Source organism: Mercenaria mercenaria, chromosome 5 (assembly GCF_021730395.1).
Source record: "Mercenaria mercenaria strain notata chromosome 5, MADL_Memer_1, whole genome shotgun sequence".
Classification (NCBI taxonomy): domain Eukaryota; kingdom Metazoa; phylum Mollusca; class Bivalvia; order Venerida; family Veneridae; genus Mercenaria; species Mercenaria mercenaria.
Genome location: NC_069365.1, coordinates 94,802,846 through 94,830,031, shown reverse-complemented (window position 1 = coordinate 94,830,031; position 27,186 = coordinate 94,802,846). Strand labels below are relative to the sequence as shown.

The 27,186-nt window shown below is 35.1% G+C and overlaps 2 protein-coding genes across 2 annotated transcripts; both read right to left on the bottom strand.

Annotated features, from left to right (window-relative positions):
* On the bottom strand, nucleotides 1-15,959 carry LOC123557990 (uncharacterized). The gene is made up of 13 exons (XM_053544368.1): nucleotides 15,466-15,959; nucleotides 14,553-14,741; nucleotides 13,772-14,291; nucleotides 13,489-13,605; nucleotides 12,818-13,140; nucleotides 12,242-12,349; nucleotides 11,633-11,789; nucleotides 10,540-10,723; nucleotides 5,953-7,586; nucleotides 3,688-4,619; nucleotides 2,622-2,962; nucleotides 1,746-2,282; nucleotides 1-1,425 (listed from the first exon to the last, which is right to left on the bottom strand). The coding sequence occupies exons 1-11, from the start codon at nucleotides 15,916-15,918 to the stop codon at nucleotides 2,828-2,830; spliced, it is 4,752 nt and encodes a 1,583-aa protein (XP_053400343.1). The 5' UTR covers nucleotides 15,919-15,959; the 3' UTR covers nucleotides 1-1,425; nucleotides 1,746-2,282; nucleotides 2,622-2,827.
* Nucleotides 15,945-26,256, bottom strand: LOC123557989 (uncharacterized). Its single transcript, XM_053544787.1, has 8 exons — nucleotides 26,138-26,256; nucleotides 23,689-24,078; nucleotides 21,877-22,009; nucleotides 20,206-21,364; nucleotides 19,470-19,701; nucleotides 17,036-18,004; nucleotides 16,030-16,820; nucleotides 15,945-15,950 (listed from the first exon to the last, which is right to left on the bottom strand). Exons 2-8 carry the CDS (start codon nucleotides 24,074-24,076, stop codon nucleotides 15,945-15,947), a joined length of 3,678 nt encoding a protein of 1,225 aa, XP_053400762.1. The 5' UTR covers nucleotides 24,077-24,078; nucleotides 26,138-26,256.
* Nucleotides 26,257-27,186: the final 930 nt, after the last annotated feature.

The window sequence follows — 27,186 nt, the reverse complement described above, 5'->3', positions numbered from 1 at the left end:
CACATCACATAACCCATAGCAACGCTTTAGCGACCCAGTCGACGTTTTGACGTCTTAAATCTAAAACAGCCATAACTGTATATAAAGTTACTTTCTGCAAAAACAGTCAAAACCGTATCGCGAATATGTTTTATAATGTTTGAGTGATGTCTCCATAAATCTAAAAGACAATTTTAAGACAAATAACCTTTTGTCTAGGAAAATATTACGTGGTCTTGAATACAAATGACGTCACAAAACATCTATATATCTCAGCAAAACATTTATTAGTACATGCTCTTAGTAAAACACAACCAGCCATTGAATTTCTGTATAAAAAAACATTTTCAAGTGATATTACCAATATCTACATGCTGCAGATAAATAACCGATGGTTATATCTTGTTGAAACTGAATATTCTTATTCTATAAATGATGTACTGAGTTTTACTCACAGATCAGTATATTTTCAATAGTTTTAAAAACATCATTACATTATGAAAGAAATGTAAAGAGAGTTGACGTTATGAAAACGTCGCTGACGCTGGCTGCAGTGACAGTACGTTTAAAAATGAAATAAACTAAAGACGTCTTTATTGACTAGTTTTGAAGTTAAAGAGTCTACGTATTTATTCATCGACCCTGGTACATACAATTACGATAGCAATGTTAATTTAAGGCACCTTTGCCTCTGGTTCACAATGTCACATTACCTATCACTACATCAGCTCTTCATAGACAGAATTTAGGCTAGATATACCAAGGTTTATCTATTGTCCGTTTATTTTTATACTTCTGTCAGAATAAATGTTATATTAGAAGTTACAATGAACCACATCATATTCCTGTACATTTCTGTTTAATATATAAGGGCACTACACCAGAATGTGTCAAATTATATTTAAAGGCAGTTTCTAGAAAAATGCAATGATGATAAAAACTTAACTAAAAAAGCTTAACAAATATTTTTATACTCAATTTTGAATCATGTTTTCAAAATTTGTGTCCAAGTTTATGTCGATTTGTGAATCATTTCCCAATACAATTCATGACTTAACATTTTAAACACTCCATAATAATTATAAATGTTAGCATAAAGATTTTAACATATATCATCTTCAAATACGCACAGAAGGGAGACAATTTAATAAGAAAACAAATCTTAAATTGTGTATGTCTTTTCATACAATTCGACAAACCCGAATGGAAACGAACATGCAATTGTAATGAAAAGGTGAGTCGGATTCGGTGTAACCAATGTCGACCTTGGCACTGTGACAGTTGTCGTACTTGCTGTAACGTCTACGATATCGACGATATCCGTGAATCCCTTCTTAGTACCTATAACCAGCGAATACGAAACAGGAATCCCTTCGAATGTGGTAAACACCTGGCTCCAATTTAGTGTCATCTGATTCCCTTGTTTGCTGACAGATATGGACTTTCCTGGATAATAGAGATAAAAGTATGGTATTTAATATAAAAGTATGTGTTATTTTTTTTTAAAAATACAGGGCAGATTTCTAACATAAAAAGTGTTTAACCAACTTTTAAAATTAATTAAGAAAAACATGTTTCCTTCTTTGTCATAAGTTTAGTGCACACACAATCTAGCATCTGTGAACTGCAGCATAAATAATAAAATTCATGTATATTACAACTTCGTGCAGTATATGAAAAGCGGTCGTAAATAGCAGAGTGAAAGTGTACATTTATGAACAAGCGCATTTGGTAAAACAAGAGTAAAAAATATGCAAAATACAAACCAGATAGCCTTGGTTTTTCTTCAAGAACTGTAACCTTTGCTGCAATAATTTCGCTAGTCAAACCGTATTTGTTCGTCGCTTTTACCTCGGCAGTATAGCTACTTCTTGCATCAAGATTCAGACCATACACGGTAATAACATCCCGTGTGGACACTTTCTGCCAGGAAAATACCTGTTTTCCACTCATTAGTAAACGGTATTCATACAAACTAAAATAAGATACATCTTCAAAGCCGGACCAGCCAATTTTGACAGTGCTTTTGCTCGTCTGTAAGAATGTCTTTAGATTAGTGTTTAATGCAATGTTATCACTGTCTGACGGCAAAATATACACATGTCCCCGTTTAGTGCTCGGAGGATCAAATGTTATAGCTTGTGGATTGGTAGTGTGAAGTGATGTCAGCTCCACGTTGTTCACACATTTGACTTCGACAATGACTGTTAAAACATCTGCAAGTTTCAAGTATCCGGAAAGGCAGAAAGACTGAGAGTTTGCAATCCAAAACGGTTTAACATCTTGAACTCCAGGATGAGTTTCTGAAAGAAAGACGTTTGTAGTTTAATTCAGTTATGTACCATCACGTTTTCGCTGCTAATTTCAGTTTCATTCAATTATCAAAAAAAGCTTGAATTGTTCACTTAAAATGATTTTTATCAATCATAGAATGTTCAAAGTTCCGAGAAGTTTGGAATTTCGTTAGCAATTGACTTAAAATTCAAACAAAAATGGTACCTTTGTGTTTTGTTGCTATATTTTACATAACATTACAGTTCTATAAATAAATGAATTTTCGAACTTCAAAAATAAAACCGAAAGACTGACAAGTGCTCTTACTTGTATGTGCAATGAAATTCTTTGTAAGAAATGCTACTCACCTATGGCACAAAAACAATATTTAACACCGCTTTCGAAGTCTTTTGCTTGCCATGAAGTTTCAATAGAAAAATAATGTTCCGATGTGGTATTCAAACTGGGAAAGGAGTGCACTTTGATCGACGTATGTACATCATTAATGAAAGGTGCAGTATGGTCCATTATAATGGGTCCAGCTTCAAATATTAATCCAAGGCCAGCACAGTTTTCAGCAATTCCAGTCATGAATTGGACTCCCATGATCAATGTTTGCTGTAACGATTGCATGATTGATGTTTTGGTGAAATGTTGTTAAAGACTGCACTTGAAACCCTTCAGGAGTCGTTCCAACGCCTAGCCGAAGCTGAAAGATATGATAACTGCATTTTGATCAAACTAAGGTACAATTTATATATGCGAGTGAAGCATGAGAAAGTTTGTTGAGATCGCTTCTGCGATACGGATATATTATTTTGGAGACAAGCAAAGTATAGTGTTTAATCCTTAAATAAGAATATGTACGCTGTTTTAACACTTAAGTAAATATTCTTTTACATTATCTAATTTATTTATTTATTTATTGAATTACGTTTGTTTTTCAATGCTCAGCATTAAAACAATGAAGAATATCCGACAGGGAAAGCCACGTTCCAAAATCGCAGCCTCCCCAAAGATACACACAAACAACACTCGCACACCACACACACAAAACAAACATACAAGGACAAAAGAAACAAACACAGGAACACAGTGGGGCACCGCCTTAGAACGGTCAGTAGCAAAACCACAACTTGGGAGCTTAAACCGGTTTATGGTGCACCTAACCTCACTCTTACCCCCACAATGTTACAATGTCATAAGACACTGTAAATAAAAGTTATCCCGAAACGCACAAAGGTAGCTGGCAAATCCCATTAATTTTATAGCACTAAATGAAGTTCTTTCGTATATACTTAGTCCCCGTGTCCCGCTATCATACTTAAAATTACATTATCACGTTAGAATTTATTTCTGGATGAATGGCGTTAAGCCATGTGTTTTAGTTTAAGCCTGCATTGCTACCAATAACGAAGACCGAATAGTACATACCGAGCATATGTTACTTTCCTTGTCAAATACAGACATGTCTATGTTCAAGACACTAAGTCCCGTTTGCGTGACGGAAACTGCATTTTGATCATCAGCCTCAAAGGTTTTACATCGATACACGAAAACGGTCAGTCTTGAATCTTCTTTCGATGCAACTCTGAAGGTAATCTTTGTTTCTGGTGAGTCCTGCGCAAAGAATTTGTACTTAAATTCTATCTGTCCATTGTGAAGGCGCAGCCCACCGAGATAGGTAGTTTCGACCCCAACTCCTATAATCATTTTTGCATGAACATCGGCACTATCAACTCTCATAGAAACACGAATCAAGTCATTCTTTGAAACGTTGACCATCAACTCAGCCGTGGAGTCCCCTGATCCGTTGAATACAAATGTGCCATTCTGATTGTATCTAAAATCATTGCATTTGATGCCAGTAGGTTTAGTTCCATCTATCGTTGTACCAGGTGAAGCAGCCACGTTACTTAAGTGGCCAGCGGCATCTGATGCCTTGACGACTCCGTAGTAAGTTTTGTTTTGTTCTAAATCAATATTGTTAAACGTATGAAAAGTGTTAAGGCCAACAGGTGCGAAAATAAGATTTTCGAAAGCTTCTTTGTTATCGGTGTCACTAATAGCGACTTGGTACCGATATATTCCAGAAAAGTGATCAGTAAAACCAGTCCAAGATATACTTATACTAGAATCTGAAGACTGGAATTCTTTGTTTTGCATATGAATAGTGTTATAAACAATGCCTTCTATTGGGTCGTCTGTATCAACTAAGAAACCATCAGATGCGAGACTAGTACTGAGTCCAGCGGTGTTATAGGCTGTAATTGTGAAGAAGTATTTTGTCCCATGTGTGAAAGACATTTTCCGTAGTGTGATATCACTAGCTAGACCAACATCTGTTTTGGGAAAAACGTCATCAGCTGCAGAAAAATATTGCGCAAAGATTTTTATTTGCAGTATTTTAGCTGTTACAGATAATCAAAATTACTTAACAATATTTGAAAACAGGTAGCCATTGAATTGGGGTAAACAGAAGTTGCAAACTAGTCCACACTGTTTAAAAATACATCATTTCTATTATTCTTGTCTCTGTTACAACATTCACTACAAGTAAAAAGAGGAAGTGCTAGAAACTGTACCAACAGCAAAATCTGTAAGGAAAACTACCCGTTCGGGAAACAATTTATGGAATTGCCATTATTTCCTAAATTGAAATGAGAAAACCATAAGTAAGTATAGTAACTTGTTTCCGGGTGCTTATGAACATACATTGTACATGTTATCATATAGGTAACTCATTGCAAATCTTAAATATTAAAAATCTAACTTGCTATTGTTAAAGATATTTTAAAATATAGATTTGTACATTAGAAAGAAAGTACTCAAACTCGTTCAAAGATTACTTGTTAAAAGAATGATATTTGTTTGCCTTAAAATTACAATAATAAAACAATAACTGTTTTGAGATATTTCGCAACTTTTTCATGACTTACTTTTAACTGCATAATTATTCAAACACACCCAGGTTTTTGTTTTAAAAAAGTTTTCTGTTTGCCCAAAATAATTTTATTCAGTATTTTTACATCATTTAAAGCTTTGATGTATTCATTTACTAGACGGATCATAAATCAATGTGGTACAGTGATAAGCTTGTTCTTAGTATTTTCATTTATTCTCTGGGCAAAGTTTTACAAGATGTTGATCAAATTTGGTAGGTATTATTAGTAGCAGATCATGTCTGTGTATTTCATGGATGCTCCAGTCTATTCCCTACTTTATTTTTTAATTTTGTAAAATTCAGTTTTGCATATAGTGATCCTTGCTCACAAGTTTGCATGCAATTTATCAGGATCTTTAAAAAGAAACATAATTCATGCATAAGCGTGTCTGGATGGCTTCTTCAGCACACGAGATCATCTTTCATTTCTTAAAGAAGCCATAACATATTTATTAGATCTAATTTATATTAAAGCAAGTAAATACAATTAAGTATCTTCAAGTAGGGAACGCCTCTAGACTCTTTACCAAACGGGAATTTTCAAAATCGTACACTGAGTATAACTTTTAAATATTTTCTTATCACTTGTGAAGAAAATGCTGAAGAAGAATAATATTTTAAACAACAGAAGGTCTAAGAACATGATTTGTTTTGTTAATGTATAGGAACCATATATCAATTTATTATCCATACAGAATTTCAACATATCAGTAATTGAGGAGATGATATTCTATTTGATGAATATGAGAAATTACCATTTGGTAGTGTTCCAAGGGCAACGGTGTAATGGGTGATACTTCCTTGTTGTTCACTAAATACCCCTGACCAGCAGGCTGTGATATTTTGTGTCCAATCTATGAAATCGTAATCTAGGATGCATGAAACATCTGAATCTTTAATAAATTTCCCTCTTGTTACAGCCGGCGCAGACTGGTCTATCATAATTGGTCTGGACGTGAACGTTGCATATTCGTCATGACTATACCATGCACGTATATAAAGAATATAACTTTCTGAATGTATTAAACTCCGATTTACTGGTAAGCAATGTGTTATTTCCTCTCGAATTCCAACATCATTCCATGGTTGCTCTGCTCTCAGATCAAATATTCCCTCCCCGATAGGCTGACCTGCCAGTCCAATACTCCATTCATACCGTTCTATAGCATTATGTAGACTATTTACGGATTTCCAGGTTCCAGACAAACATGACGATGACGCTGTAACAGTTTGATTCTGTTCAAATGTGTACCCAAATCGCACGTCAACAGTTGGGTATCCAAGAGAATTCACAACTGATGAATTGATTTCATTGCAAATTAAACTGGACTCGAAGTAAATGCATGGTTGACCGAATACTGCACATGTGCAGTCATTATTACAGAAATGAATATCACAAGAATGTTTCTCGATTTCAAGAGCTCCATGTTTTAAACTTTCGTCATTATTCGTCGTTTCAGATAAAACATACACTGAAATACGGGCGACAGAACTCATGAGCCCAGCTTGGTTTTCGGCCCAAATTGACAGAATTAATAGTTCATCTTGAAAAATATTCTCAACAAGAGGTACCTCACATGTATATTCATTTGTTATATTTTCGGTGTTGAAAGTAAAGGTTCCCCCAGTTAATTCCTGTCCGCTATAAGACCTACTAACCGTTATGTAAAAGCTTTTGATATGTGATTCTTGATCATGAAATCCATACCATGTCAGAGTTAAATTTGTGTCAGTTCCATTCAGGGCGTCTTTATAATTAGTCCACTTTAAAGGTTGTTTGAAACCCCCGACATGGGGTGGAGTTGTATCTATAAGTAAATCAGCCGACTGTGACGCACTGCAAAGACTTGCGGCATTGCAAGAAGTGACCTTAACATAATAAATATCACCATTGTGCAACCATTCTTTATGCGCGAGATTTATTGTAAAATTATTTTGCGATCCTACATATATATATTCGACAGGAGTATGACCCTCGTGGTGCGTGTAGAGTGAAATTCTATGATTTATAATCGGGCTTTCTTGATCTTTGAACAACCATGACATTTTTAAGATTGACTTTTCCCACTGAACAACTGGCTCTTCGTCAAATGTTAAAGGGTTGATAAAACGAGGTATTTGTTCAACTACTGGTGATCTGTCATCAATTTGGAATGAGTCTGATGTGTAGGAAACGTTCATTCCAATTTTATTATAAGCCGTTACGGTTGCATAAAGGTTTGTCTTTACTGGCAAATGAAGTTCTGTTTTAATGATATTTGTTTTCAGCCCAGTATTAAACTTCTGCATGATATTACATTCTCCTATCGAAGTTCCAACAAAAACTTCATAATGATCAATTCGCGACTGTGGATCTTCAAAACCCACCCAGTGAACATGGAGCCAGTTACTGAAATATAGTAGATATATGTTCTTGAATTTACTTTCAATATAATGAATAATAAATAAATTATAAATTACTGAATGTATGTAATTAACAGTATAGAACCTTTTTATTTAGTTGATATGACAACAATCATATTAAGGGTTTAATGTATTCGAGAATCGTGAAAAATCCACAAAAATAAAACAGGTTTTCAAACTTTGCATCACGCCTACATGTTTTGTTTCAAAAAGGGTAATTTTTTTGTTATACATATTTGACAGTATCCACTCATGCCATTCACAAGTATAGATATAAGAAAAACGTATGTATCATTGCAATATTTGATATTTGATTCTTTGATAAAAGATACCTTAACACAAAGTTTGCTGACACAAACTAAAGATACAGACCATAATCCATTTTTTTTATTTTTAGAAGCAGTGACCCCCCCCCACCCCCCTCAACCCAACCCCCAACACACACATCACCACTACCGCACAAAAATCAAGAGGGCCAAGATGACCCTAGGTCGCTCACCTGAGAAACACACCATAACAGTGTAAACATGTTTGACCTAGTAATTTCATAGAAACAAATATTCTGACCAATTTTCATTAAGACTGGACCAAAAATATGGTCTCTTAAGTGTAAGCAACCATTTTCTTCCATTTGACCTAGTGACTTAGTTTGTGAGCCAAGATGACCTACATTCAAACTTGACCTAGATTTGATCAAGGCAATTATTCTGACAACATTTCATAAACCTCAACTGAAAATTACAGCCTCTATCACATACACAAATTGTTCTTTGATTTGTCCTAGCGACCTAATTTTTGACCCCAGATGACCAATATTCGAACTTGACCATAACTGCATCAAGGCTATCATTCTGACCAAATTTCATGAAAATCAATTGACGAAAGTCTCTATCGCATTCACAAGGTTTTTCATTGATTTGATCTAGTGACCTAGTTTCTGACCACAGATGACCCATATTCAAACTTGGCCTAGAATTCATCAAGGCAATCATTCTGACTAAATTTTATGAATATCCAGTGTAAAATGCAGCCCCTATTGCGTACACAGGGTTGTTCTTTAATTTGACCGGGTGACAAAGTTTTTGACCCTAGATGACCCATATTCAAACTCAATCTAGATTTCATCAAAGCAAATATTCTGATTAAATTTCATGAAAATCCGATATAAAATGCAGCCCCTATTGCATACACAAGGTGTTTCTTTGATTTGACCTAGTGACCTAGTTTTTAACCCAGGCTGACCCATATTCAAACTTTTGCCTAGACTTTATCAAGGTAATTGTTCTGACCAAATTTCACGAAGATCAGTTGAAAAATACAGCCTCTATCGCATACACAAGGTTTTTCTTTGATTTGACCTAGTAACCTAGTTTATTACCCCAGATGACCTATTTTCAAACTTGATATAGAATTCATCAAGATTATCATTCTGACAAAATTTCATGAAGATCAGTTGAAAAATACAGCCTCTATCGCATACACAATGTTTTTCTTTGATTTGAACTAATGACCTAGTTTTTTATCCTAGATAATTCATATTCAAACTTGACCTAGATTTTATTAAGGCAATTGTTCTGACCAAAATTCATGAAGATCAATTGAAAAATACAGCCTCTATCGCATACACAACGTTTTCCTTTGATTTGACCTTATGACCTAGTATTTGACCCAGATGACCCATTTTCAAACTTGGCCTAGATTTCATCAAGGTAAGCATTCTGACTAAAATTCACGAAGATCAAATGAAAAATACAGCCTCTATCGCATACACAAGGGTTTTCTTTGGTTTAACCTAGTGACCTAGTTTTTGACCCCAGAGTGAGTGAGTGAGTTAGATTTTACGGCGAACCCCAGATGACCCATTTTCAAATTTGGCATAGATTTCATCAATGTCATCATTTTGACCATATTTCATGAAGATCAGTTGAAAAATACAGCCTCTTTCGCATACACAAGCTAAATGACGACACACGACAGACAGACAGACGGCGGACGCTGGACATCGAGCGATCACAAAAACTCACATCCAAATTCAGTTCTTGATATAAGCTTGGTATACATCAAGTTTGCAACAGTACATCAGTCAGTTAGTTCTAAAGTTATAAACTAGAAATAACCTTTTTGATGATCACAGGAAACAGTCTCTGGTAACTGTGACATTGACTGTGAACCAATTTTATTGCAAAAATAAGTTAGGTACACAATGGTATTTGAACCATGTCCCATCCGTTCCATAACAATTAAAGTAGCTTTGACCCAACGCTCTATACCACTGCGACATGGTGGAATTTTATAAGTATGCAGATTAAATAATTTATGCTGACATTGAACCTGACCGTACTAATCCCATATACAATGCCAAACTTGGTTTTTCTATAAGCTACCTATAGGCAAAGATTGATTCCAATATATTATTGCAAACTAATTTCAGCCACAGGGACCATAGTAACCTAGTGTATGCAATCTCGAACTCCATCTCTACGAAAACTACCTGTACAGGTATTACTAAGTTTCGTTGGTATAAGTCACTCCTAACTCAAGTTATTGAGCGGAAACCAAAGTTGACGTCGTCCGCCTATTTCATTCTTTCGTAGCTGTTTTTTTATATAGCTGTATTTCTATGTGAAAAAACAAAAACAAATGTCAAATAGGGAATGCCACGCACCAAAGACACAGCCTCTCCAAAACGAAATCCACAGCACGCAGACGTGCACACCACAAACAGCGCCTTTGAACATGTTTATAATAAAAAAGCCTTTATAAAAAAGCGCCTTTGAACATGTTTATAATAAAAAGGGTCTATAAAAATCTGGTATAATAATAATTAGTGTCTGCGAACACACAAATACACATGTTTTCGTATATTATATCGTTGCCGTAATATACGTGCATGTATTCATACTCATTAATTTATATTTTTGTTAAACACAGTTACTTACGTATGTGCATAATATTTGTGATGAAAATCTTCTGATCCAATTCTTACCACTCCTGGAATAGGAGGTGAGTTGTCCTGTGTTACGCCGTCTGAAGACATTGAACGGCACTGCCCAGCGTGATTACAGGCTTCTACAGTAGTGTAGTACGTCTGACCAGAAACGAATGGACCGGTCCATGTTATATCTAGCATGCGAGATAAAAGGGATACTACAATACTACAATTTGTTAATTTTTCTATTGATATGTACATTATTACGAATTCCTCAGAGTTATAGCTGGCGCCTTTGGATCATGGAGTTCAATGTCTGTTCATAGAGTGATCACATATCTTGTGCAAGACGGGTAATAAGTTTTATCCTGTTACTTGCAGTATTTTCGACCCGATATCAGGGTCCCGTATATCTTTTTTGATATACCGTCAGTTGACACGTGACCAGTGATATACGGTCAGTTGATCATGTGACCTTATGATTGATATTGTTGTCATAAGAAATTTTGCATTGAAACCATCACCATTGTGTTGGAAATGTCCGAACTAAGAAAATGAGTGGTCAGATAATGAGTTTTTATTCAAAAACGAAGAAGTTATTGCGATTTTTAATTGTAACTGTGTCGGTGATTACGTCATTATATAAGTGACGTCATTACAAATATGACGTCATTAAAACGGTTGTCTCACACTTATTTCTGTAAAATAAATTGCCAAATATCGGAAAATGAAGTAATGACAAGATAAATAGAATAATAGGTTAGTGCCTAAGACGGAGAAAGTTTATCTGGCTCGGCTCCGGACGTTATCAGGTTCGCCTTCGGCTCATCCGATAACCTCCTCCACCTCGCCAGATAAACTTTCTCATCTACGGCACTAACCTATTATTCTCTATCTATTAAATTGTAAGAATATTTGTCATTTTTACCTACTTTGTAAGGGAATTTAAATATTTTGAGAAAAGATGGATGAAAAACGAGTTTTAGGGGATGGAGTGGGAGATTCAATTTCGTAGAGTAGAACAACCTCGAAATCCAGACACTTATTACTCCAGAAACTATTAATGATTCCAGAATAATCATTTAGATATTGCTGCGACTTACTTTCCCTCAAACCGACATCGATAAAACTACAAATGTCATCCACGTATGGCTTTGTACCAAACCCACACCGATAGTGGTGAATTCCAGTGTGAGGTTCCACGAATCCTCTCCATTGTGCTCCAATATTAAAGATATCATTGATGAAATCCTCGTCTACCTATTAAATAAAATATCGTCAAATAAGTGTAGGAAAGTTTTAAACAACTTTAATTAGATTCTAGAATAATCAGCATATAATACATGAAATGTACAAAATAATACACAGTTTGACTAATACTTATAATCGTGTTCAGCGCCGCTAGTACTTAGTGTATACTAGTTAATACTATGTTACTTTAGCTTGACTTTCGGGAAAGCTTCAAGGTTATTTAAACCACTTTTGAATCCGCGTCCTAAAAAATCCAGTACTGGTATCATATGAAGATTAGTCGCGACCTAAGTTGCGCTCGAACTCCGGAGTTGAGCGGCCGACAGTAGTCTGCCTCTCCCCATTAAAAAAGAAGTATATGCTATTCAAGCATTTTTATGGGAATTACGGATTTCAATGCCTAGCTTGCGTACCTTATTTAGCTAGAATAGAAAAAGTTGAACCGTTGTAATAGAAATTACCTGTTTCGAAGAATCCCCGTCAATCACATGGCCACCTGTTGGTGCGGATCGGTCTATTACTATTTTCCCAGTTACAAAAGTACTTGAAAGTCCTGCATTATTGACAGCCTGAAGATACGTGTAAATTTTAATTATGAATTTTAATTCAAATCTAACAACATTATCAACACTTTCTTTCGGATCAATAGTAAAGCAAATGCCAATGCTGAAATCATATACATATAAGGAAACATCTGTGTTCTATCGATATGAAAGCTTATGTTTAATGATTTTCTTAATATGTTTGTTTACTGCTTTTTTGCCGTAAATATGTTTACGGATCATTAGATCAATACAGTTTAAATATCAACCAAGCATAATAATAGCAGATTAGGTTTGATTGAGTGCTCTTGAGGGTTATGAAATGTGCAACATCACTCAGGGCATTTGTATCGGTTAAAAACTTATTATAACTCCAGTGTGTTAATACTAAGGAATAATTACCGAAGAAACACCATGAAAAATGAAATATTACGACAACTGAATAAAACAAAAGAAGTGTAGAACAATTATCTGCAGATACAATATTTTTGTTACCTTTACGTTTACAAAGTATGTGCATCCATCAAATACACTGCCGCCGAGTTTTAGATGCACCGCATTCGTATCGTATTTGGTTAATGACATAATGTTATTAAGAAAAAAATGAGTTCCAACACCAATCTCGAAATAAGCAAGTCCACTTTCATCGTCTGTATACTCGGTCAAATGTAGGAAGAGATCCGCACGGTCTATAAAAGTGACAGTGTTTATGTCGGACATCTCAGGCTCTATGAGAATGCGCCCTGGTACCGGTGGAGTTGTATCAACAATAAACTTTGTTGAAAACGCTACACCTTCAAGACCGACGTAATCAAATGCTGCAATTTAAACAGACTTTCCACTTTTACTATTTCATAACTAATTGATGCATATAGGGCGCTATATAAATCTGGTTTAATAATAATAATACTATCATTATTATTATTATTATTATTTAAAACTAAATGTCATTGTTTCGAAATGGATAAGTTCGCAAACTCGATAAAAATGTTAAGTAACAGTTTACTTAGGGAAAAGTTATGTATCACACTTCTGCACTCTTAACTTATATACTTATTTATTCCACTGCTTGAAAAAAGAATTCTTACAAACTCCAAAATATATCATTTATTACTATTATTATTATTCTAAAGATACGCAAACAAATGTAAAACATATTTATTTACCTTTCACCGTTACGTATAATGGAAAACCGTCTCTTATATTCACATCTTGAGCAACAACAACAGTAGAATGTCCGACTTCTGAAAATTGTTTAATGTCGTCTTCTCCCTTACTACTACCTGTTAAAACACAAGTACATGCTTTATGATTCATTACAATACAAAAGGTAGAAGGTAAGGGTAGATTTACCAAACCGTTTATATAGCTGTTCTATTTTTAGTTAATGCTTGATACAAACAAAATGTACAGCACTACAGTAACATAATATTTCGAGAAGTTCCTTACCTATGGCATAACTATATGCACGAATATTCTCTGGGTAGCCAAATACACTGGCATTAATATTATCAGCAAAGACATCCCAGTGTATAATCAGTCTTGACGTGTCTGTAATGTAACCGTTTTGGTTTGAGACACGAACCACCATTTTTGGATTCATAGGAGGCGTATTGTCTTTGATGAAACCATTACTACATGATGAAAATTCATCTAGAGACACCATGTAGTCTTCCAAATGCAGGAGTGTATCGTTAGAGTAAGCGCAAATGTAATAAAGTTCGTTCGTTTTGATTGTATTCGTTGGAAATTCCGCATAGCCAGTGTCTGTAACAGTGGAATAATAACATTCTTCGTTGTGAGAGCAATGTGTTGGCACGTGTTTTGAGGTCATAAGATACCAAGTAACATTTCTGCCGTAAGTACCCATTACGGCACCTGCAACTGTCCATTCTGCCGGTGTGATATCTATATCAATGTCATGAAGAGTACTGCGTGCAGTGTCACTAATGTCTGAACTATGCACCATCTGGAAAAGTGTATATCTATTAAAACTGAGTTATTGAAAAAAAAAAGAAAGAAAAAAGAGCCCCTCTTTCGTTTTCTTATAATAGAAAGTGTCTTTAATTTCTAAGTATATGCAATTCAAAATAAATTGAAAGAACGTAACATAGTCTCTGTTATCATTAACTGCTAATCAAAACATACTGCACTTCCTAAAAACTTTTGATAAAATTACTTTATAAGTATTATTTGTCAGTCAATGTCTAAAAAATATTTAATATCTTACACTTAAAACGAAGTTCCATGTATCAGCAGACGAATTCAAATCATAAACAACATATTTATAGGCTGTCCAACGATTCCGTACGACAAAAGCCGTACATGCCATTGACCTACTGCCAGCTAAGGAATATGCTTTGACACAGCCAAATAAATGAGAGTAAGCGTGAGGCTGCACATAGAGACACTCGTGTATCTGCAAATATAAACAATAAATGCTGCTGATGGCTATTATAATTAATAATACTATTTGAATTTGGATATTGATTTGTTTGTTTTGTTTTTGGGTGTATCGCCGTTTTTCAACAGTATTTTAGTTATGTAACGGCGGGCAGTTAACCTAACCAGTGTTCCTGGATTCTGTACCAGTACAAACCTGTTCTCCGCAAGTAAGTGCCAATTTCCCCGCATGAATCGAAGGTGGAGGGCGAAAGATTTCAGACACAATGTATTTTATCAAATCTTTTTCGAGAACATACGCCCCGCGATCCGTAGATTTACGCTCTCCCTATTGAGCTAAGCGGGCGGACCTTGATTAGTGAAGAACAGGAAATCGCATCGCTGGGTGTCCGCGAATAACAAAATATAACGAACACTGGTCTACATCTCTTTTGTTTTTGGAATTAATATCACACCAATACGATTATATGAAATATGATAGATGATGGAGGAAGATCCAAGATTCCGCTACCGGCACAAGCGGGTTCCTGGGTAGAACCACCTACCTTCCGTAAGCTAGCTGGACGGCTTCCACACATGAAACAATTCTACATCCTACAAAGGTTTCAAGGGGCAAATAATTAAAAGTCGGCGACCTTTAAAAACTCGGTGAAATACACCCCTATTTACATTTTAACATTGGGTAAACAATTTATGATGATATGCTCAAATATTGCAAAACTATATATTCATAAACTGACCATATTTTCATCAATCGGTTGAACTGTTTTCCACGATGTGACGATGTGTGCTGCTTCCATGTCTTTACTTATGCTCCATTGATAAAACAATATTTTACTCTCTGTTGTAAAGTTCATCCAGGTCATTTTGATGTCGAAACATGTTTTGTTGAAGGACTGATCTAGTTCGGCAATTTCAATATTTCCAATTGGTTGATCCGCCTCTATATAGAAGATGTCTGAGTAAACTGCACTGAGACAATTTTGTTTTGTACAGAGTTTTACAGCAAATTTGTAAGCAACAGAAGGATACAATTTCATATTTTGAAATACATGTATCTTGCCACTTTCACGTTCAAGCTCACTAACCATACCATTTTTACTGTTATTTCTAACTATCCCCACCTCGTACCAGACAGACGAAATATTGGAATCTATACTGGATGTCCAGTGGGCAGCTATATGTTTCTTCATGAATAAAACCTCGGTACTTGGGCATCTCACAACTTTCAAAGTGACATATGTACGTTCTTCTCCAGTATTCAAAGAGAAGGACGGACGCTCATTCGATGTTGTAAAGGATACTTTTCCTTTACCTTTGAATTCAGGAAGAATGATAGCGTCATCTGAAGTCAGTGTAACAGTGGATAATGGTCCGTTATCGGTACTAATAAAGATGCTGAACATGCCACCAATTTCAAACTTTGTATCGAACTTCACGTGGCTGCTTGATTGTGATACGATTAATAGATGCAATTCTTCGATCGGAGACTCTGAAGCACAGTCAAATCCAGGATAAACGCTTATTTGTGATAGCAGATTTTCAACTGTGTCTAAAATATACACCCCATCTGATGCCGATACAGTACTTCCACCTGAACATTCGGCTTTTACTAGAATATGATACTTTCGATTAACATGGATATTTGTAGAATTTATACAGAATGGCATCATTGTTCCATTATGTATCTGAAAAGGCACGATATCAGCTACCATGTCGGTTGAACCAATTCCTACCTCAAACTTTATTTTTTCATGGTGTTTAAACCCTGTCCAATATGTACAAAGAGTTCCCGAGGAAAAGTGAGCATCAATATCGTCATTTACTTCCATTAGGTTCGGATCAACGTCAAAAATAATAGCATGGCCTGGTGGATAGCGACTCGGTATTTTGAAAACGTCCGTGCTTAATTCTGTAAAGTGACCGGCGTTATTATACACGTACAATGTCGCGTAGAATTCTAGACCAGGGTCGGTATCCTTCATCTGTAGCTTTTCCAGAGGAAACTTTATACAGCAACAATCGTTGTTACCACACGAATTATTTGTCATCAGGTTCCATACTAGACGGTTACTTATTATTATTTCTTTATACCCTGAAAAGAAAACGAATACTTCTATGTTATAGTCGCTATTACTGCAAACGTGATAATTAGTTTATGCATTACAATATCATATCTGATGAATATGGCACTAAAATATATATGTGGTAGATATATATGTCTGCCTTGTTTTTTAAATGTATATAGTTTTACTCCAGGAGAGTAGTTGAAAACTAAGAAACAAGTTACAATGAGAAACTGAAAATTACCAAATGTGTCTTCTATTCGATTAATCTGTTCGTTTTGTTCCAAATCATAAAATGTACTCTCTTCCCAGCTTATCATGATGTTGTCAGCAAAAATGTGTACACTTGGTTTCCTCAAATAAAGTGGTGGTGTGGAGTCAACAAGCACTGGGCCTATCGTAATAACTTCTTCCAACGCAGATTTACTGACCGCTTTAACAAAAACGTAAAATATTTCCTCTGAGCTTAAGCCTTCATGCCGATGTTTGAAGTGCGTTTTTCCAACAGTGGATGTATATGGTATCAATTGAGGACTGTTGGACTCGCTTGGATCGAGTCCAATTCCGACATAGAAATTATCTATTTGACTTCCGCTATCGATGTCCCAACTAAGTATTATGTAATCGTTCGGAAGATATAGAATCGTGTTATTGGAGTATCTTGTTATCTTATCACACACTTCTTCGGTTTCTGTGTAGAAAGCTTTCTCTTTAGGAAGAGAATGAATAAAAGACAATAGGCTGTCGCTGACCGAACACCGAATACCACATATATTGTCAGTTGGAAGGGGATATAAAGACAAACCTGAGTTCAGAATCCAAATTTTCTCGTCAAGACAGAGGAATGCAACAGGTACAGACAAATGTTCAACGGATAGATTATAAAACTTTGGGGGATCAATGTCACGAGTTATACCATCAGAACAAACTGAATCGGAAGAGTCAATCGCATTGTTGAATGCTATAATAGACACAAACATTTTTCCTGTAAAGTCTACGGCAATCCGTACATTGTTTTCTAAGGAACCAACTTCTGCGTGTTCTATAATATCCGTTATGTTTTTATAATCGTACAATTCGTCCCTAAGTAGGCAACGATTTGCGAATCCAATTCGATACATTTTTATTCCACTTTCATGATCGACAAATCCATACCAATGAACAGCAATAGTATCTTCACTTGTATAGTCAATATCTTTTCCATCCATCGAACCTGAATAATTTAGAGAAGGAGGGTAAAAGTTATTTTATTTTAAAACTGTCATTGAATTTAAATCTTAAGATAATAGCATCGTCACAGTCGGTGTGTTTACAATATACATAGTTTAACACGGACATTCGTATTCGTCAGAAACTTGATATAGTACCGAGATGAAACTCTGATAAGTCTGTTTTATTCTTTGCGAGCAGTCAGACTCGTTTTAATAGTGAACATCCAATAATTTGGTTTTGTTAACAAAAATAACAGTCAATATCATAATTTTGGAAAAGGTCATACCGGGGAAAGCGATCTTAAATTTGTATTTAACACAATATTTCACAGGGAGCTTAGTTTTCAAAACGCAAAATCATTCCCCTTGGTGTAAGACCAAATATGTTTGGTTTTGATGTTCTATATTTAAAAAAGATGATAAGACGATCAATATATAGGTCAGTTGTAGGTCTTGCCACAAGGTGTGCTGAGTTTGAGTAAGAACTAAATCACTTACGTTGGCTATAGGACTAATATATTTAATAAGAATTTATGTTTGAAGGTAAAGGTCATATGAGGGACAAGGTCATTCATATATAATTCAGCTAGTAGGTCTTACCTCAAGGTTTGTTGAGCGTGAGTATAAACTATGTTAGGTAATTTATGTTGGCTGTAGTACTAAAGATATTTTTATTTAAGTTTCAGGTTTGCAGCTGAGGCCACATAAGGGTCAAGATAATTTATATATAGGTCAGTTGGTGGGCCCTGTCACAAGGATTGTTGAATGTTAGTTTGAACTGAATCTGAACATTAATATATGCTGCAGGTGAAACGATAAAAATCTTGTTCGTACGGACGGAAAAAAAATCAAATTACAGGATTTTATCTTAACTATGGTAGGTGGTTTTAAGCAATCAATTTTTTTTTTTCAAAACAACGAACCGTCAAATGAAAATCGAGCGAATACTTGGAAAAAATATTTACGAATAATAGATCCATGAAATAGTTGCGGTCAATAAAGATTTACTCTATCAATCTGTTATTCAGAAAAGTGTATCAAGAAACAAAATATATCCCCAAGGAATCTTTGTGAAGTTTAGATAACACACAGTGACGCTTTTCATGGACGATTTTGACTGGTCATAGCAAATCGGTTTGCAAGATTTGCCGTTCATTAACAAATTAACAAAACTCTTAAAATTTAAGCCAACGAATTAACAATATAGACGAAATGCCTGCGCGGTTTACCAAGGAAATCATGGTATACCTTGGTTATGCCAGGTTGAAGGCGGAACGGAAAGGAAGCTATATTTCTGTTTACAACTGAAAGTACCGACGAAGATACAGTGCGATTCTCCAATTGAACTTAATTTTCCTTCCGTTTGTGTAAGTCAATAAGCTTCCTGTTTTATTTGAAACACAAATGATGTGACGTGAACACAGAAGAATTATGTTTTACATTTCGATGATGTTTCATTTTACCTACCCTCATGAATTACACCGACTTCCGGTGGTGAGTAATCTACCAGTATTGTAACATATTCAGTCGCCGAAATGCGTGCGTTGTTTGTTGCCTTTAACTGGAAAAAGTAGTTCCGATTGTGGTCACCAAGATGCTTGTGAGCTACTACTAGCTTATTCAGTGGTATGATGTAGGCATGATTTTCACAGTTTCCAACATCTGGGCAGTAACATGTCTGGGCATTGTCTTCGCAATCCTAAAATGCGTTTTACTGTCATAAATTCCTTTGAAATGTATTGTTCTTTTAATAATTTTGTTCTAAAAATGTACAAGTTTCACGGCACTTTTGCTTCTATAATTATTTGCAAATGATCTCTGCAAAATGTTACATTAAATAATGAAATGTAAATATAAAGCTATGCTAAAGTAACTCAACAGCATTTCTTATATGGTTTGTTATTATACGTTTGAGTTACTTTTATTGACCAACGTTTAGAAAGTAACACTGTGTGATGTCCTTTTCCCCTAAGGCTTTTGATCAATCAATGTTGAGCGCTTTTGAGAATGTGTACCAAATATCTATATTAGGTTCATGTAACGAGTTACGTATGCACAGTGTAACAAAACAACCAGGTCTGTGAAGACGCATATCAAAGTGGCTCTGTCCTTTAACTGATGTATTAAGACAATATGCATTTTCAGTTAAATACAGACTTAAAATTATCATACTACAATTTCAGTAATTTGAGTTTTTACAAACCCCTTCAATACGTTGAACACCTAGCACCCCACTATCAAGATTTTGTCCCGTGTCCTCTGTCCCAAACCACCATTCCACATTACGGATCCCACTATGTGGATCAAGAGCTTCAAAGTAAAGTTCCATCTTCGACAAGTCTCTTTCGTCGTGTATAGTAAGCCCTTTGTAACCGTCTTTTATTAGACCGATTCCATCAATATGAGGCGGAGATGTATCAATATGAACCGTTCTATTTTCAGTTAGAGTATTTTGAACAATATCTACTGGACTGATGAAAAACGTGTACGTCTGTCCGTCCTTAAGATCAAACTCCCGACAAAAGTTTTGATAGAGAAAATTTTCAACCGCAATTTCCTTAGTAACTGGGCCCTCATTCAGCCTCCATGATACTAAATATTTTATAATGCCATGAACGTTCGGTGTACCGTGAACGGATAATATTCCTTCTGTATGCTCATATACGCCTGTAATTAATCCGTGTGGATCCGGTTCTATCGGACTGGGTAAGGGGTTGTGCAAATAAAAGTCGTTGTAGAAATGCTCTTTCCATGTCAGACATACTTTATCGAAGTTGGTTTGCCAAGTATACTCTGTCTCCCTTGAGGCTGAATTAATGGAAAACGGAAAATCTTCCCATACTTTTAAAATCGAAGTGCTATCTGATAAGACAAATCTTCGAGCTTGTCGTATGTTGTCAGCTATATCTTTAACCTCTAAAAGCACAGAGAACAGTCTAGGTGCAGAAGTAGTTAGGTTAAGTGTGACGTCTTTTGTCGAAGAAGAAGGCACCATTTCTTCGTAATAAATGCTAGTGTCAACTTTCAACTGATCGCCCGCCGGGATAACCTCGCTTATTCTCACTTCAAAATGTTCAATGCCAGAGGCCTGGGACGGAAATTTCTGACTTGGTACTGGATCAGACCATCCTTGGAATGCAATATCGACAATGCCTGATCGTGTAATCTGTACCTCAGTTTGCAAAGGTTCATTTTGGCAGAAATTGCCTTGTGAACAATGTTCAGGAGGAGCATTATCAAATCTGTAGCATTTCGTTTCCGTAGTTACCGTTTTATCATATGTAACTGTTTCAATTTGTGGATTGTACAGATTTGTGCTTTCGAAGTAGCCTCCCCCTTGTGCTTTGTATTGGACACAGAGACTGAAAAAGGACAGTACAAATGTATTTACAGCACTGAATTGAAAACGGAATACCAATACTAATAACTACAAGAATTGCGTTAGACTGTGAGCTTTTTTAGGGTGGAAGTGGGGGTTATTTTGTTAATCGATGCTTTTTAAACTATTAAACACTTCTAACGAACAATTGATATGGGAAGTTGATTCTATCTACAACCATTCTTACACTTCCCTACGTTAAAATGTCAAGTAAAGTTAAACAATTAAATTCAATGAAAATTATTTTATTACTATAGTTTTAAGATGTGGACCCTAAAGTATATAAAGAAAACATAAATTCTTCTGAAGTAAAATGAATTTTCATCCATTATATCGGATGACTTGATACTCTTACACCATTGCGTAAAACATTTGATTCAAAGCTTTCTCTTCGCAATATATCCTGAGATGTTAATGTGACATAAAACGCAAACTAAACGGCTGAGTGAAAAACTTCACTGACATATATCAATAAATAGGTATTTGTAAACGTACGCATCTCCATTTATCAAATTGTATTTTGAGTCATCAACTAATAATACTACATCGTTATGAACCACCCTCTCTGCCTGTCTGCTAGATGTGGTGTCAGTTTTCATCTGATATGAACCAATAACTGTCTCCTGACCTTCAAGAGAAACCAAGATACATTAACAAACAAATTGTATGATACTGAAAAATGTGTATATAACCATGAATACTTTGTTATATGGTAACAAACAAGTAGAAGCAACCATCGATTGTCGATGAAACAAAACAATTATTTGTTTATTTTATATCGGCTACAAAATTCAATGGGTAAGAGAAAGGAGCACAAATGTATTTCGTTACATACAGGGGCACCCGTGGCCGTGTAGTTAAGGTTGCTGACTTCGAAACACTTGCCCCTCATTGATGTTGGTTAAAGCCTCACTAGGGGCGTTGAATTCTTCATATGAGGAAGCCATCCAGATTGCTTATATCGGTGGTTCTATCCAGGTTCCCGCTCGTGATGAAATAATGCATGGAGGGGCACCTGGATCTTCCTTCACTTTCAAAGCTGGGAAGCCGCTATATAACTGTGCCAGTGTAACGTTAAACCCAGCAAAATAAAATGATTACTTATGTTTCAGACAGAAAAAAAACAGTAAAAAGTAATTCGTTTTGTCATAGTTTCAAACTGAGCAGCTCGACAGCAATTTTCGTTTGAGTATAAGTACCTGTTGGTTGTAATGTTACGTCAATCAAACTTGTCGCTGAATAAAAGACTTAAAAGTGTTTATCACAGAAAAAATGAGGACTGAAAGAAAGTTTTTTCAACAGTATTTCAGTATACTTTGATACGGTAGGGGGGTTAACCTAACCAGTATTCCTAGATTTTGTACCAGTTCAAACCTGTTCTTCGTTCTAAATAACTGCAAACTTCCCTACCTGAATCAGAGGTGGAGGATAAATGATTTCATACACAATGTCTTTTATCAAATCGTCACGGAGAACATACGCCTCGCACGGGGATCGAACTCACGACCCCGCGATCCGTAGATATGCGCACTCACTATTGAGCTAAGCGGGTGGGTTAGTTATTTTGTATGTTTCATATACAGTGAGACATTGGTGAACATTGCACTTTCATGGTCAGTATGTTTAGTCACTCCTGAAAAAATCGATTATATTACTTGTCATTCTACATGTCAGAACCACTTTAAAAAGTCACAACATTTCGCACGTATATCTGTCATAGGTCATAAAATAAGAATGGTCTAAGGTCTTCAGTATCAGTGTAAATTATATATTATATTCCAATATTTTAATATGCATTCTCCTCTATGACCTATACATTCCAATACAATAATCTACTGACGGATGCCGTACCAAACTAAAATAGATAACCCTTTCCGTGAACCCCTTTGTTATTGTTGTCCGCCATTATCTGTTAGATAGATAGATAGATTATCACTGTATTATAATAAATATATTATACATATATTTACAGGTACGTTCTATCTATTATTTAATACACAGAATATATGTTATGTTTTAGTTAAGTCATATATTGTTTTATAATGCATTTGTAGTATGCTTTTATTGAGAAACCGGGTGTAAAGTTTTACATGAACCTTTGTTATTGTTGTTCGCCATTATCTGATAGATAGATAGATAGATAGATAGATTATCATTGTATTATAATAGATATATCATACATATATTTACAGACTTCCTCATACAGAACCCATATTACATAAAAGTCCCCAGTGACATATCAAGAATCAGTATTCTTTTGGAAAAATCCCAAAGAGTAACGTTTCTTTCGCGTTACAGTATACAAACCTGAGGATGATTGCTTTGGTATAAGTACTGATGTGTCTGTAACTCCAAAAAGTTCCGTTTGGATGTATCGTGGCCGAGGCAGTGCAGAAATATCTATCGTATATTCGGATGTCGTATTAAATGTAATTGTTGTCGGCTGGAAATTCCCAAAAGTGTCCTGCAAATACTGGCAATGCGAAGACTGCGTATTGCTGGCTAACCGTTTTTTCTCCCCGTTGGGTCCAATGAATACTGTATGGCAGCTATGAATCTCTGGTTTGGTTTCCGGCTGGCACAATGTCTCTATTGCCGTTGCGTGCTTTCTAAATCCTGCACTGCACTCACAGTTTGACGCTAAACTTTCACTACATGACCCAGGCCAGCAATAATGGTTATCAGACGAACACATGCCTATAAATATGCAAAACGGCTATCATAAGCGTAATTTAATGTTGTTGTTTTGTTTTGATAAATTAAGCAAAACACTTTGGAGACATAGGTAAGCAACTAAATGGCTGTACTGTGTAAATTGGAATGAAATAGTTTAATTTATCGAAACGTATTAACTACCTGACAACTTAATGTATTTCTAATGAACTATCCACGATATTTAGTTATTACAATACCGATTTTTTTTCAAAATATTGATAATACTGGAAACAAGCGATAACGCCTTTAATAAGAAATGTATCCCCGCTTAGAAACATCTACAGTTTCATTTATTATTTGCATTCAATCATTTGTAAAGTAACAAAAAAAAACACTATTTCATTTTAACTCCTGTTCAAAGATTCGCTCATTTTATCATATGACTCCAGATTATATCTACTTAGAAATTTATCTAAATTTGAATATGATTTTATTTATATGTCATTCTACTAAATACATGTTGTTTGTTGTTAACTAATTCTTTACAGCTGACATTTATCAAAAATTGGACAAAATAGTTAACATCTGTTGCATTGAATTTCTTCAATACAAAGCGTACGAATTTTGCCGCATGTTGGTCTCTTAACCTCAATTCAAGACGCAATCTACATTAAGATTTTTTTGGAAGCACATTAGGTAAGCAAGACAAAATATAAGCACACTTAATTTGACTTAATTTGACTGAGTGTGTTCAGATCTTTGAGACACATGTAGGATGTCCCAATACTGTTACGTAAAATTCTGTTTTCATCCTGCGCACTACATTAAGTCCTCAATATCGCATCTTATCGATAAATTCTACATTTGCTAAGTATGTCTCACATAAACAGGTTGACTAACATCACAATGATGTATTAGATACAGATCTTAAAATTTGGTAAGATTTATGTGACCTGCGTTCTTTCTGTTACGATAAGAAGTTAAACACACTTAAAGTTTAAATCAAAATAAATTGATGAAATAAATTTTAAATGACAAAAAAATTGTTTGACACTGCTATTTAAGAAACAGTTATAAAGCATTAAAATTTAAAATGCTTGAAGTTGTTGCTTTTAGAAATTTCTGCTTTCATTAAAATTTATGAGAGAAAAACTTAAGGGCATAGAGCGGACATTTTGATTTACATCACAATAGCATATTAGTTACAGATCTACAAAATTTACAGATGAACTTGTAATGATTTATGTTTCTTGCGTTCTTTCTATCATGATACGAAGTTAAAAATACTAACTTTAATCAAACTGTATTGATGAAATAAATTTGAACTGACACAAAATTGTTTAATATTGCTATTTACGACAACAGTCATAAAACATTAAGATTTTAAATATTTGAAGTTATTGATTTTGAAATCTGGGTTGAGTGGTCCTGAACATTTTTGTGTTAAAATGAAGACATGCAAATATCTGATACATACAATTAAATGTAACAGTTTCGGTTCGATAATTTCTCACGTTGATCATATATTTTAGATTCAGTTTTCATTGTAATTTCTGCAAACAAATCATTGCACTTCTTAACACATGTTATAGGAACTCTCTCATACTATATACCTCATATGACATGTACAAAATATACTAAATGTCACATTGCTATGAATGGGAAGAAACTATTGTCAATATGAAAAGGTCTGCCGAGGCTGATACTATTACTCGAAATTTTGGCAATATTACTGACCCACGAAAGGAAACAGATACCTAGAATTAGTTTTTGCAACATAAAAGGCTATTCTATGTCAACATGACCAAATGAAATTAAAGGTTATAAAAACTCACCGGTACAATAAATCTGGAAGTGCTATCCCTTAAACACATACACGGATTGTACACCCACACATATACGGATTGTACACTCATTACCTTTCTTGAACAGAGTCTGATATTATATAGTTTATCTGCTTTCTTCTAATGATCTGCTTACATACTTTTTTCCTATCTCCGATTGTGCCCTAAATAACACTTATGACCGGTTAAACGACATTTTACCATAATTACCAACATACAAAACTTGCATAAACAAGGTGTTGTATGTAAATACGTACGGTCGCAACTTCTGGCATTATTCGTCAACTTAAAGTACACGTTATTGTCGACACATGTGATGCAGGTCTGATCTGTTGAACTTGTACACGTTTCTTCTTTGCAGTTTGCAATAGCTGTACAGACTGCAATGACAAACAATTTCTCAGTCTGTTTCTGTTTAATTTAAATGACATTCTTACAACACACGTTGCATTTATGATGAACCTACACTAAATGAAAAGTTTAAGTACCAAACGTTCAACCTATTGACCACCATATATCAAACTCTACTTTTCAGATTATATTTACTTCACAACAGCGGGTGTTAAGTGCTGTGTGGCGGCCGTAAAAAGTCGCCTCGACTTCATCTCAGTGTTGTTATATTTTCTGGTCCTTCGGGATCATTGATTTCAACTCATTTAGATTTGAAAATTGAATACTGCTTAAGCCGGTGCTAGGGGGCGCGGGCAGTGTTGCATTTTCCATTACTGCTCATGAACAGACTCAATCAAACCGAGTCTGCTGTTTTCACTGTTTGCATTGTTCTCGGTGCTTCCGAGGGATCTACTTTTCAGATTATATTTATACTAATATTTCCTCTTTGTAATGTAAGCGTTAACTAATTCCTTCAGAAATAACAGATATATTCTAACTTCGTTTTGTAAGTAAAAAGTCTCGGATCCATTGATCAAGCAATATTTTATGTTTAGGAATAGGTCCATTGAATAAAGTGCCACTTGAAAAACAGGATAAATAGACGAATGATCAATATGGTTATGATATCGTCAATGTGAGTGACAATGCTTTGAATTCAAACACAGACAAGACATTTTGCGTTACACATGTAAGAACTTTGTATGGAACACATAGTGTTTGTCCCCGGTAATATACTAGATAATCTAGTACTTAATTATTATTTATTTTACACTTTTACTTGCTTACTTTGCGTGTGTAGTTCCTTGCAATTTCAGAATTATAGGCATTAACACGATTAAGTCAAGCGCAGCGAATTTCTAAATCATTAAATTAAATAACATTTCAGAAAAAAAGAGTGTCATGATAACCATAG

Excerpts from the sequence above, each read along its gene's own strand:
- LOC123557990 (XM_053544368.1), bottom strand. The coding sequence starts at position 15,918 with ATGAAGAAACATATAGCTGCCCACTGGACATCCAGTATAGATTCCAAT. Across the intron at positions 14,742-15,465 it reads AACCGATTGATGAAAATATG|ATACACGAGTGTCTCTATGT; the intron begins GTCAGTTTATGA and ends TTATATTTGCAG. Across the intron at positions 11,790-12,241 it reads ACGGGGATTCTTCGAAACAG|GTAGACGAGGATTTCATCAA; the intron begins GTAATTTCTATT and ends TTTATTTAATAG.
- LOC123557989 (XM_053544787.1), bottom strand. The coding sequence starts at position 24,076 with ATGTGTTCGTCTGATAACCATTATTGCTGGCCTGGGTCATGTAGTGAA. Across the intron at positions 18,005-19,469 it reads AGTCGGTGTAATTCATGAGG|GTTCGATGGATGGAAAAGAT; the intron begins GTAGGTAAAATG and ends TAAATTATTCAG. Across the intron at positions 16,821-17,035 it reads TCGAATAGAAGACACATTTG|GGTATAAAGAAATAATAATA; the intron begins GTAATTTTCAGT and ends TTTTCTTTTCAG.